Source organism: Procambarus clarkii, chromosome 66 (genome assembly GCF_040958095.1).
Source record: "Procambarus clarkii isolate CNS0578487 chromosome 66, FALCON_Pclarkii_2.0, whole genome shotgun sequence".
Lineage (NCBI taxonomy): Eukaryota > Metazoa > Arthropoda > Malacostraca > Decapoda > Cambaridae > Procambarus > Procambarus clarkii.
Window position 1 is genome coordinate 25,280,749 of NC_091215.1, and position 12,286 is coordinate 25,293,034.

General features: G+C 46.6%; 1 protein-coding gene across 1 annotated transcript; it reads right to left on the reverse strand.

Moving 5' to 3' along the window:
* Positions 1-1,467: 1,467 nt before the first annotated feature.
* On the reverse strand, positions 1,468-2,697 carry LOC123769389 (uncharacterized). The gene has a single exon (XM_045760499.1). The coding sequence runs from the start codon at positions 2,695-2,697 to the stop codon at positions 1,468-1,470; it is 1,230 nt and encodes a 409-aa protein (XP_045616455.1).
* Positions 2,698-12,286: the final 9,589 nt, after the last annotated feature.

The following is a 12,286-nucleotide window of genomic DNA, read 5'->3' on the forward strand; positions in this document are numbered from 1 at the left end:
TTATAAATCGTTATATTTCTTTTATTCTCTTGTATTACTCAGACATCAATGTCTGTACATGACAATATGGTCCACACTGTCAGGCATTAGTGTCTCTATATGACAATATGATGAATACTATCAGGCACAAATGTCTGTACATGGCAATATGATTCACAGTGTCAGGCATCAGGCAGTGTCTTACATGACAATATGTTCCAAGTGAAAGACTGGAAAGGAAATTACAAGCACATGGAATAAATGGTAAAGCTCTAGAATAGATTAAACAATGGTTGAAAAAAAATGCAAAAAGTCTTCCTAAAAGGAAACGAATCTGACTGGAGACATATGGTAAGTTAGGCACTGCAAGATTCCATCTTGGGGCCAACACTTTTTATCATCTACACCAGTGAGATCATATAGATGAGAATATTGCAAACAATATAATCAAATTTGCATATGACACTAAGCTCTGTGTAAAGTATGAAGTAAAAATATTATTGAGGCTTTACAAAGAGACTCCACAAATGGTCGGAAGACAGACAGATGCTTTTTAACATTGGCAATGTAGGAGCATAGCAATACACATCATAACTATCACATTAACAACAATACCACGCAGCAGATTGAAGAAGAAGAGGACCTTGGAGCCAGAAAGTTGCATAGCCAGTGGGAACTGCAATAAAAACAACCGAACCCTAGGAAACTGAATAGTCAAACGAACCTTTTTACTATAAGGAAACGAAGGTAGGTATTCAACTGTACAAATCTCTTGTGCAAGCCTTCTTGCACAAGAAGGCTTGCTTGGATTAGACACTTGGCTTATTGTATGCAAGCATGGAGACCTCATCTTTAGAAGAGCATATCTGCTTTGGAGAAGGTGCAAAGCAGAGCGACTAAAATCATTCCAGAAGTCGACTCTCATACCAGGAAAGGTTGAGGGCCACAGACTGACAACAGTCAAACCAGACATGACACGGTGGACCTCATAGAAAATACTGAATAAATTGTAGGATATTAATCCAGACAGCTTCTTTGAAAGGTCACGTGTAACACATACAAGGAGCATCAGCCTCAAGCTCGAAAAGCCACAATCTAATTAGAAAACAGAAGTCTTTTCACCCACAAAGTTATAAACCCATGGAACCGCCTACCTGCCGAGGCTGTAAATGTCAAGATTGTACGGCAGTTTAAAATAAGAGTTGGAAAAAGTTCTCAGGAAAAATGGCGGGACCTTTAATAAACCGCCGGTTTCTTGTCTCCGTCCAGGCCACTAGACAGATGGTGCGTCTCAGGTACATTTAGGTAAATATGGTCCATACTATCAGGCATAAGTGTCAGTACATGATAATGTGATATATATTGTTGGGCATAAATGTCAGTACATGAAATGTGACTTACGCTGTCAGGCATACGTGTCAGAACATGACAGCATGACCCACACTGGAAGGCATGTGTCAATGGATCTTATTAGCATGTGGCGAGGCACTACCTTGCCTCATCAAGTGTGGGAGCAACAGGCGTGGAAACACCAGGTGTGGGAGCAACAGGTGTAGAAACACCAGGTGTGGGAGCAACAGGTGTAGAAACACCAGGTGTGGGAGCAACAGGCGTGGAAACACCAGGTGTGGGAGCAACAGGTGTAGAAACACCAGGTGTGGGAGCAACAGGTGTAGAAACACCAGGTGTGGGAGCAACAGGCGTGGAAACACCAGGTGTGGGAGCAACAGGTGTAGAAACACCAGGTGTGGGAGCAACAGGCGTTGAAACACCAGGTGTGGGAGCAACAGGCGTTGAAACACCAGGTGTTGGAGCAACAGGTGTAGAAACACCAGGTGTGGGAGCAACAGGCGTTGAAACACCAGGTGTGGGAGCAACAGGCGTTGAAACACCAGGTGTGGGAGCAACAGGTGTAGAAACACCAGGTGTGGGAGCAACAGGTGTAGAAACACCAGGTGTGGGAGCAACAGGCGTTGAAACACCAGGTGTGGGAGCAACAGGCGTTGAAACACCAGGTGTGGGAGCAACAGGTGTAGAAACACCAGGTGTGGGAGCAACAGGCGTTGAAACACCAGGTGTGGGAGCAACAGGCGTTGAAACACCAGGTGTGGGAGCAACAGGTGTAGAAACACCAGGTGTGGGAGCAACAGGCGTGGAAACACCAGGTGTGGGAGCAACAGGCGTGGAAACACCAGGTGTGGGAGCAACAGGCGTGGAAACACCAGGTGTGGGAGTAACAGGTGTAGAAACACCAGGTGTGGGAGCAACAGGCGTTGAAACACCAGGTGTGGGAGCAACAGGCGTTGAAACACCAGGTGTGGGAGCAACAGGTGTAGAAACACCAGGTGTGGGAGCAACAGGCGTGGAAACACCAGGTGTGGGAGCAACAGGCGTGGAAACACCAGGTGTGGGAGCAACAGGCGTGGAAACACCAGGTGTGGGAGCAACAGGCGTGGAAACACCAGGGGTGGGAGCAACAGGTCTAGAAACACCAGGTGTGGGAGCACCAGAACTGATCCTACCAAGTGCGGACACACCAAGTGTGGGAGCATCAGGACTGACCCCACCAGATGTGGACACATCAGGTGTGGGAGCGCCAGGACTGGACCCACCAGGTGTGCGAGCAGCAGGTGTGGGAACACCAGGTGTCAGTCGAGAGCTACAACACATGTGAGAACACAAACACTTAGCGCTGCCACCATTAACATCATCGTTCATCATACAAGCCAGCCACAGATACAACAGACTTACATGGCAACATTTTTTTCTAGATGGCTTCGTTCTGGACTCGTAATGAGGGTTCCCGGATTCGATCCCAGACCGGGAGAGAAATAGTTGGGCACGTTTTCTTTCACCTAAAGCCTCTGTTCACCTAGCAGTAAATAGGTATACTTGGGAGTTAGTAACTTAGTTATAACCGTACGCGAGGAGCATTATAAAGGACTGTATGCAGGGGGGCATGGCAGAGAAACAGCTGTAGTGGTAATAAGCATAATTAAGTCTTAAACAAGCAAGTGTGGTCTATATATACATATATTAATGTCCGTAATAAATACACCTGCACCCGCCTGGCATATTTAGTTAGGTCTCTGACGCAGGTGTACTTAAATTAACGACCAAGGTGCCCTTACCAATGACTCGTTAGGTCAAGATGTGAGTTAACTTAAATACTTGATATAATGCGTATTGTATACTGACTATGCTCTCACATGATGAGTATACCATGTTCCGTGGTGAGGTGTGGTCAGTACATGGCAGTAACCTGCCAGAAACGCTGCGCGTACTAGTGGCTTTACAAGATTGTAAATACCATGCTATGTATTCTCACAAACCCAATGTACCTTCTTGTATATAAATAAATAAATAAATAAATAAATAAATAAATAAATAAATAAATAAGTAAATAAATAAATAATTGAGGTTCACACTGGCACACAGTATGAGCGTCACAAACAGTTTTACCAGTGACCTGACTGACCTAGGCGGGACCAAAGAGCCAGAGCTCAACCCCCGCAAACACAACTAGGTGAGTACTCAGAGATAACACCTCAGTCACATGTTACCTTGTCTCTATATCTTAACGCTCTGACTGCTACTGCCTAATGGCTCCAAATAGCCTCCACTTACGGGCTCACCATAGCCCGTGCTACTAAAACTTATTGTTCTGAGTAGCGAATCTTAAACAACAACAACATGCTACTGCCACAGTCACAGATCACACCGTTCTCTTTATTCGCCACAACGTACAAAGTACAGAGTGCTAACCTAACCAGAAACGTACAACTCAACGTAAATTCAACGTTGATTCAATGTCGAGCCAACCTTAGCCATGGGTACTGTGCTCAATGGGTAAAGTTCCATACAGGCGCCCCGAGGCAGTCACCACTGTAAGCTCGGTAGAAAAAAATTACATGTTTTTTTTATTCATATATATAAGAGTTCTTACATTCTTGTACAGCCACTAGCACGTATAGCTCTTCGGGTAAGTCCTTAATCCAAAATTTCCCTGGAATACGACCCGCCAAAACGTACTCATTCACTGTTGGGTGAACAGAGGCTACAGTTAACGATTGGCTCTTAATTTGAAATTTAACTCTTGAACGCTTATTCTCTAATTGTTACAGATTAATATATGAACTTAAGAGTTAATATGATATTGATAACAAAACATAATAGTTAAGCGTAATTGTGAATCCTTGAGTTAGTTTTGGGAATTTGTAGATATGGTCCAAAACTGGTCATATGATAATGTGCTCCCGTGGTACTGTGATATTATTCCTCTTGTCGGGGACAGGAAGGCTGTATACTTAGGCTTGGTTAGGTCCCCCTAGGGCTAGGCCACATACTAACCTTCCCTAGGATGCAACCCACAACACTTGCGTAACTTCCGGGTACCTATTTTTATTACTAGGTGAAAAGAGGCATCAGGTATAAGGAAACGTACCCAACCGTTACTGTCCTCCATAGAGACTGAACCGGCGTCCTTCGGTTGTTAGCTGAGGGCGTAGACTACTGTGATACAGGTTGAAAGTGAAGGGAGATCACACGACGCTTCTGGAAGAATGACAGATTGCTGGTGTGGACTAGTTCGGCCGTTGTCCAGAGGTAGACCCCCGACCTACTACGATACAGGTTGTGGTTCGACTCGGGTCCACGCGGGTATAATACTGATTTCCACATTAGTGTTGCTCTCAATTAACGTGATCTGGTAGCCCATCCTCCAGTGATGATAGTACTTAGAACAACTATCTAGTCAAACATTCAAAACTGGACTGTTGTGCCCCAGAATAGTCACATTTTGTATTATTAAATTATCCCAAATAGCAGACTAAGGAAATGGTGGAAGTAGCTGAAGAACCTACCTAATGCACGCTATCCTGGGCCTGATATAGTACATATATGTGCTATACTAAGCCTTGGCACGTTTAAGATTTTCTCGTGCTATGTAAAATGAATAGAATAAATCGTGAACACTGTTAGGTGGAACAGTCCATCATTTTAGTTCCACCAGATAGGTACTATCATTTTCCGAGCATGGATTCCAATACACACTTAACAACGTAGATGTTTAAAATATTTGTTTATGAGGAAAACAGTACAGGCGCCATTAGGATTCGAACCTAGGCTCTGGGAACGTGAGACTACCTAGAGCAAAGGTTTGAATCCATATTATGGCGCCGACTGATTTTCTCTCTGTTACATGACGTTAATGTGATTTATGTATGATTTTTGTAATGCTATTGGCCTATTTTTTCATTTTAACATTCTAGCATTTTTTTTATTTTGGTTAAGTTAGGCATCGAACTTGAGGACTATTTGTCTATTTTTGAACATCATGATTTACATTATTTATTATAATTAGAATAGTTTGTGCACTTCTATCAGTTCACTCATTAAAGAGTGAACAATTTCTATAAGTTAATTCATGAGAGTGAACAATTTCTGAAAGTTCATTCATGATAGAGTGAATAATTTTTATCAGTTCACTCATGATAGTGAACAATTTCTATAAGTTCATTCATGATTGTGAACAATTTCTAAAAGTTCATGCATAACAGAGTGAATAATTTCTACCAGTTCAGACATGATAGTGAAAAATGTCTAAAATGTTCATACATTATAAAGTAAACAATTTCTATCAGTTCATTCACGATAGAGTGAACAATTTATATAAGTTCATTCATGATAGTAAACAATTTCTACCAGTTCAGCCATAAGATAGTGAACAATTTCTACCAGTTTATTCATGATAGAGTGAACAATTTCTACCAGTTTAGCCATGATAGAGTGGGGGTGTCCCAGCAGCGTGACAGGCTGGTGGTGACAGGCTGGGGGGTGACAGGCTGGAGGTGACAGGCTGAAGGTGACGGGCTGGGGGGTGACAGGCTGGGGGTGACAGGCTGGTGGTGACAGGCTGGGGGGTGACAGGCTGGAGGTGACAGGCTGAAGGTGACAGGCTGGGGGGGTGACAGGCTGGAGGTGACAGGCTGGAGGGTGACAGGCTGGGGGGTAACAGGCTGAAGGTGACAGGCTGGGGGGTGACAGGCTGAAGGTGACAGGCTGGAGGTGACAGGCTGGGGGGGTGACAGGCTGGAGGTGACAGGCTGGAGGGTGACAGGCTGGGAGGTGACAGGCTGAAGGTGACAGGCTGGAGGTGACAGGCTGGGGGGGTGACAGGCTGGAGGTGACAGGCTGGAGGGTGACAGGCTGGGAGGTGACAGGCTGGAGAGTGACAGGTTGGGGGTGACAGGCTGAAGGTGACAGGCTGGAGGTGACAGGCTGGGGGGTGACAGGCTGGAGGTGACAGGCTGGAGGGTGACAGGTTGGGGGTGACAGGCTGAAGGTGACAGGCTGGAGGTGACAGGCTGGGGGGTGACAGGCTGGAGAGTGACAGGCTGGGGGGTGACAGGCTGGAGAGTGACAGGCTGGGGGGTGACAGGCTGGAGAGTGACAGGCTGGGGGGTGACAGGCTGGAGAGTGACAGGCTGGGGGTGACAGGCTGCGGACGGAAGTATTCAGAGGTGGGTGTGGGTGGTGGTGGCGGGCCGCGCACACTGCTCAACTTTAAAGAAGACCTGGGAAATAATTCTTGCCTCAACTTAAAGTGATCACCGGCCGCTGTGAATACTGCACCACCACGCCATCACCATAGCACCTCCACGCCGTCACCATAGCACCACCACGCCGTCACCATAGCACGACCACGCCGTCACCATAGCACCACCACGCTGTCACCATAGCACCACAACGCCGTCACCATAGCACCACCACGCCGTCACCATAGCACCACCACGCCGTCACCATAGCACCACCACGCCGTCACCATAGCACCACCACGCCGTCACCATAGCACCACCACGCCGTCACCATAGCACCACCACGCCGTCACCATAGCACCACCACGCCGTCACCATAGCACCACCACGCCATCACCATAGCACCACCACGCCGTCACCATCGCACCACCACGCCGTCACCATAGCACCACCACGCTGTCACCATAGCACCACCACGCCGTCACCATAGCACCACCACGCTATCACCATAGCACCACCACGCCGTCACCATAGCACCACCACGCCATCACCATAACACCACCCACTCCATCACATCCCTAGCTCTCAACGCCATTTTACTCTTAACAAATGATGAGTAATTCCAGTATATATAAATTCGACAAATACCATTTCATTATATCTGCCAAGTCCCACTTATTCAATACATCATTACAGACAGGACTGATCACGACTTCAGTTGCCCCATCAGTTCATAACTCATTTCATTATACTCATGGGATAGCAGACTCCCATCAATATTTAATATTGCAGTTAAATGGAGTGAGGTTCTTTGATATGATTTCTGTTTAGAACTCTACAATGGTCCGGAATATGTTGGTTCTCAAGTGACCTGGGAATTACCTTCAATTAATATGAAAACTGTCATTTGTCCAGCCCCGGAGAGAGGCTGATGCTGAAGCAACCATCACCTTTAGAGGCCACCGAAGCCAGCAGCACTGTTAGCCATAATAATAATAATGTCTGATAATATAAAGCCTGGATAATATTTCAATCGCATGGGGACGGGGGCCATTGAGGAAAGAGTTTCTGGTCTCTTATGCTGGCATATCTTACGATGTAAATGATACGAACTACTCCTTAAAATGTTTTAAGTGCATTCTCTCGTTCCCTTTCTCTCTCTCTCTCTCTCTCTCCCTCCACTTCCTTATTCCTCCCTCTCTCTCCTGTTCGCTCGTTCTCTCCATGACTCCTACTTCCTGCCTCCTCTCCTCCTCCTCCTCTCACTCTCTGAGCGCCACCAAGCCCTAATCCCCTGCCCACTATACACAACCTCATATTAAAGCCTGTACGATATGGACCCCAGTTTCATTTAGCAGCGCCCTTTTATAACTACATTATGAACACAATAAATTTCAAGATAATGCAATTAAGTATTCTCAATCTCAAGTTATCTCACATACACCAACACCAGAACACAAACACGGATTCTGAAGAGGCGGCCATCTTGCTACACTAGTCAGTTTCAACATGACCCTCACTTTGATTGTCTTTCATAAGTACTGTATGTTTACAATTAGTAAAAAGGTTGTGTTGTCAAGTTACGGCTAAGAAATCGCTACGAAAACAGAAGAATTGGGTTTAACAAGCGGTCAACCGGTTTCGTCTCCAACGACAGGACTGAAGGGTTTGAGGACGTTTCCTTTCACCTCATACCTCTGTTGACCTTGGGGTAAATAGGTACCCGGGAGTGAGTATTGTTGTGCGTTATATCCTGGAGGTCATTAGTCGGCCTGGTGGCCTCCCCTATAAATTACTCCTGCCACCCCCCACATATTACCCCTGCCACCCCCCACATATTACCCCTGCCACCCCCCACATATTACCCCTGCCTCCCCCCACATATTACCCCTGCCACCCCCCACATATTACCCCTGCCACCCCCCACATATTACCCCTGCCACCCCCCACATATTACCCCTGCCACCCCCCACATATTACCCCTGCCACCCCCCACATATTACCCCTGCCACCCCCCACATATTACCCCTGCCTCCCCCCACATATTACCCCTGCCACCCCCCACATATTACCCCTGCCACCCCCCACATATTACCCCTGCCACCCCCCACATATTACCCCTGCCACCCCCCACATATTACCCCTGCCACCCCCACATATTACCCCTGCCACCCCCCACATATTACCCCTGCCACCCCCCACATATTACCCCTGCCACCCCCCACATATTACCCCTGCCACCCCCCACATATTACCCCTGCCACCCCCCACATATTACCCCTGCCATCCCCCACATATTACCCCTGCCACCCCCCACAAATTACCCCTGCCACCCCCCACATATTACCCCTGCCACCCCCACATATTACCCCTGCCACCCCCCACATATTACCCCTGCCACCCCCCACATATTTCACGAACACATAAAGCACCATAAATTCCTTCCGCTTTCATATACTCTCATGAGTTTTTCGGGGAACTTATTGCATGTCCTGTGTCTGTGTCTGTCTGTCTGTCTGTCTGTCTGTCTGTCTGTCTGTCTGTCTGTCTGTCTGTCTGTCTGTCTGTCTGTCTGTCTGTCTGTCTGTCTGTCTGTCTGTCTGTCTGTCTCTGTCTGTCTCTCTCTGAATTAATATTATTGAAGAACATGGATCTTGAACCATTAATGAAATTGCGGTACAGATTGAGGTAACTATTGTCAACTAGCCACTACGGTAATTCGAGTTGATAAAAATGTCCGTAAGAAGGACATTTTCCTTCAATTATTCAATCATTCAATAAATAATTGAATACTATTTTACATTACTACGGATTCGTTAAATTGAACACAAGTGCAAGGTTATTTAGATACAAGATAACGGCCGGATAACAGTAGTGAACAATCGGGGTAACGAAATGCGCAAGAAAGGTTTATGCCAACGATAGCATTACCTTGAGTGGCGGCCGGCCGCCTCCTCCTCCTGATACCTGATGCCCCTGCCATCAAGGATAAATTTAGACTTTAAATTTAAATTTACATATCTTTAAATTTAAATTTACATATCTTTAAATCTAAAGATATGCTTTTTATGCTTGAACCGTCGCCATGGCGTCCCGGCTCAGCTGATACACGACTTCCCAAACCATAATTGAAAATTCAAATACCCTATAGCCTAGTTCATGAAACATTTCTGTATTGGATAATTTCATTTGGAGGTATCTGGTTTAGCCGCTGATGAGGGCGGAGATCATGTTCACCGGGACCCCTGGTACTCGTACCTCTAGGCCAGGGTCCTGTGTATTTTATACCGGGTCAGTTGTGTGTGTAGGTGAGTCAGTGACCCGGGGTGCCGTGTGGGAGGTGTGGCACCCATGTACCCCGGCACGACTACTGCCAACTCTCACCCCTGGCACCCATTGCACAGCCTCCTGTCCTAGCTGTTGCCTCCTATCCTAGCTACCACCTCCTATTCTAGATGCCGTTTCTTACCCTAGCTGCCATCTCCTACTCTAGCTGCCATTCCTCAAGCTCAAACACAGCAGTTCCCAACCTAGCACGTCCCCAACAAGGTAGCGGACAGTGTAGGCTTCCACCTAGAAAGCCACTGCCTAGCAGGCCTTCACCCAGGAGGTTGCCACCCACCTAGCCTCACCCAGCAACCCCACCACCCAGCAAGCCCCACCAGACCATCTCTCATTCTCATACCATCACCAGTATACTTTACTGACAAAAACACAGGTAACCACAAGTGAATAATATGACCACAAGTAGATAACATATCACAATGTTAGCATGAAGTAAGACAAATATTTAACACGGCTCCAAACATAGCGGAAAGCTGACGGTCGGAAGCCAAGAGTCTTCCCTGGGAGGCCATTGTTGACATTTTTCCGATGTAATCTTGGCACGGGCCACTGAGGACGTGTTTATGTATGATGACTTTATGTAGATACATCTTGGCTACATTTGCTCATCAAACCATTAAGTATAGATATCACTTTAATGAAGCAACACATTTTGGTGTAGAGAAACATCAGGATGAGAATAGACGCCATAAGGGTTTCCTTACGTCTATCGTTTTTCCCCTCACAGGAAAAACTTGAGGAGGAATGAGATCATTAAGGGGAGGTTGTGATAAATGAGGGATTATGTGTTAAAATATATATATTTATGAAGCATTAATTCAGCAAGGTGGCAGAAATGTTGACTTTCCTTCACTATTGGACAGAGTTTGATGGGTGCAGACTCCATACACAGTCTCCTAATCTGCAGTGACAAATTATTATGGGTGAAGAAAACGTTTGTGTCAGTGAACACTAGTCCTGGTGCCTATTAAAGTGACATAAGTTAATAGATAATCCAGGCGTGTCGAGGCTTACTGAAGGGGACTATATTAACTTGATGTTTCATTCTTAATTCAATATTTAAGCCACATGTTACGAGGTAACTGTGAGCCCTGCCCAAGATAACTGTGAGCCCCGCCCTAGTTAACTGTGAGCCCCGCCCTCGTTAACTGTGAGCCCCGCCCTCGTTAACTGTGAGCCCCGCCCTCGTTAACTGTGAGCCCCGCCCTCGTTAACTGTGAGCCCCGCCCTCGTTAACTGTGAGCCCCGCCCTCGTTAACTGTGAGCCCCGCCCTCGTTAACTGTGAGCCCCGCCCTCGTTAACTGTGAGCCCCGCCCTCCTTAACTGTGAGCCCCGCCCTCCTTAACTGTGAACAGTGTCATGACAGGGTACCATTAAGGAGTTCCTCACAGCTTGGCACTTAAGGGCCGAGTGTGACGTCATCTTCGCCACCATGACCTGACCTTGTTGCTTTACTCACTTATTCCCAGCGTGAGAGAGAGAGAGAGAGAGAGAGAGAGAGAGAGAGAGAGAGAGAGAGAGAGAGAGAGAGAGAGAGAGAGAGAGAGAGAGAGAGAGAGAGAGAGAGAGAAAGAAAGAAAGAAAGAAAGAGAGAAAGAGAGAAAGAGAGAGAAAGAGAAAGAGAGAAAGAGAGAGAGTGAGTTAGTTCTCAGGGTGGAATTGACAGAGTGGCCAAAAAATACTCTTTAGCACGGGTGGAACATGAACAAGGGGACGCAGGTGGAGACTGAGTACCCAAATGAGCCACAGAGACATTAGACAGAATTTGTTCAGTGTCAGAGTAGTTAACAGATGGAATGCATTAAGTAGTGATGTGGTGGAGGCTGACTCCATACACAGTTTCAAATCTAGATATGATAAGAGCCCAGTAGGCTCAGGAATCTGTACACCAGTTGATTGACAGTTGAGAGGCGGGACCAACGAGCCAGAGCTCAACCCCCTCCCCCCTCCCATACACACATTGCTTGAGAGGGAGGACTAACGTAAACCGTATGATTAACAAATATTTCATTTGGCGCGAGTGTACGAGAAGCACTTTATTTTGTCTCTTGTTCACCCGGTTTGCGAGGTATTCTCAGCAGTTTTCTTTGGCAGTAATTCAAAACGCAGGTCCCTGAATTCGGGGCTCTTGGTCTGTTTAGATATGTTTAGATAGTCTACATGAACGGTATATGTTGGGATGATAGCAGCAGTACCCGTGACGCAGTGGTAAAGCACTCGTCCGGCGCTTCGTAAGCGCTTTGGCCTGGGTTCGTATCCGGGCCGGAAAGGATTGACTGGGCGCCAATACTTAACCGCAGCCTCTGTTCACCCAGCAGTTAATGGGTAGCAGGTTGTTAAGCGATTAAGGACCTGACCGAAACGCTATGCGTGCTAGTGGCTGTACAAGAATGTAAGAACTCTAGTATAAATAATATAAAGTTTA

Excerpts from the sequence above, each read along its gene's own strand:
- LOC123769389 (XM_045760499.1), bottom strand. The coding sequence starts at position 2,697 with ATGAACGATGATGTTAATGGTGGCAGCGCTAAGTGTTTGTGTTCTCAC.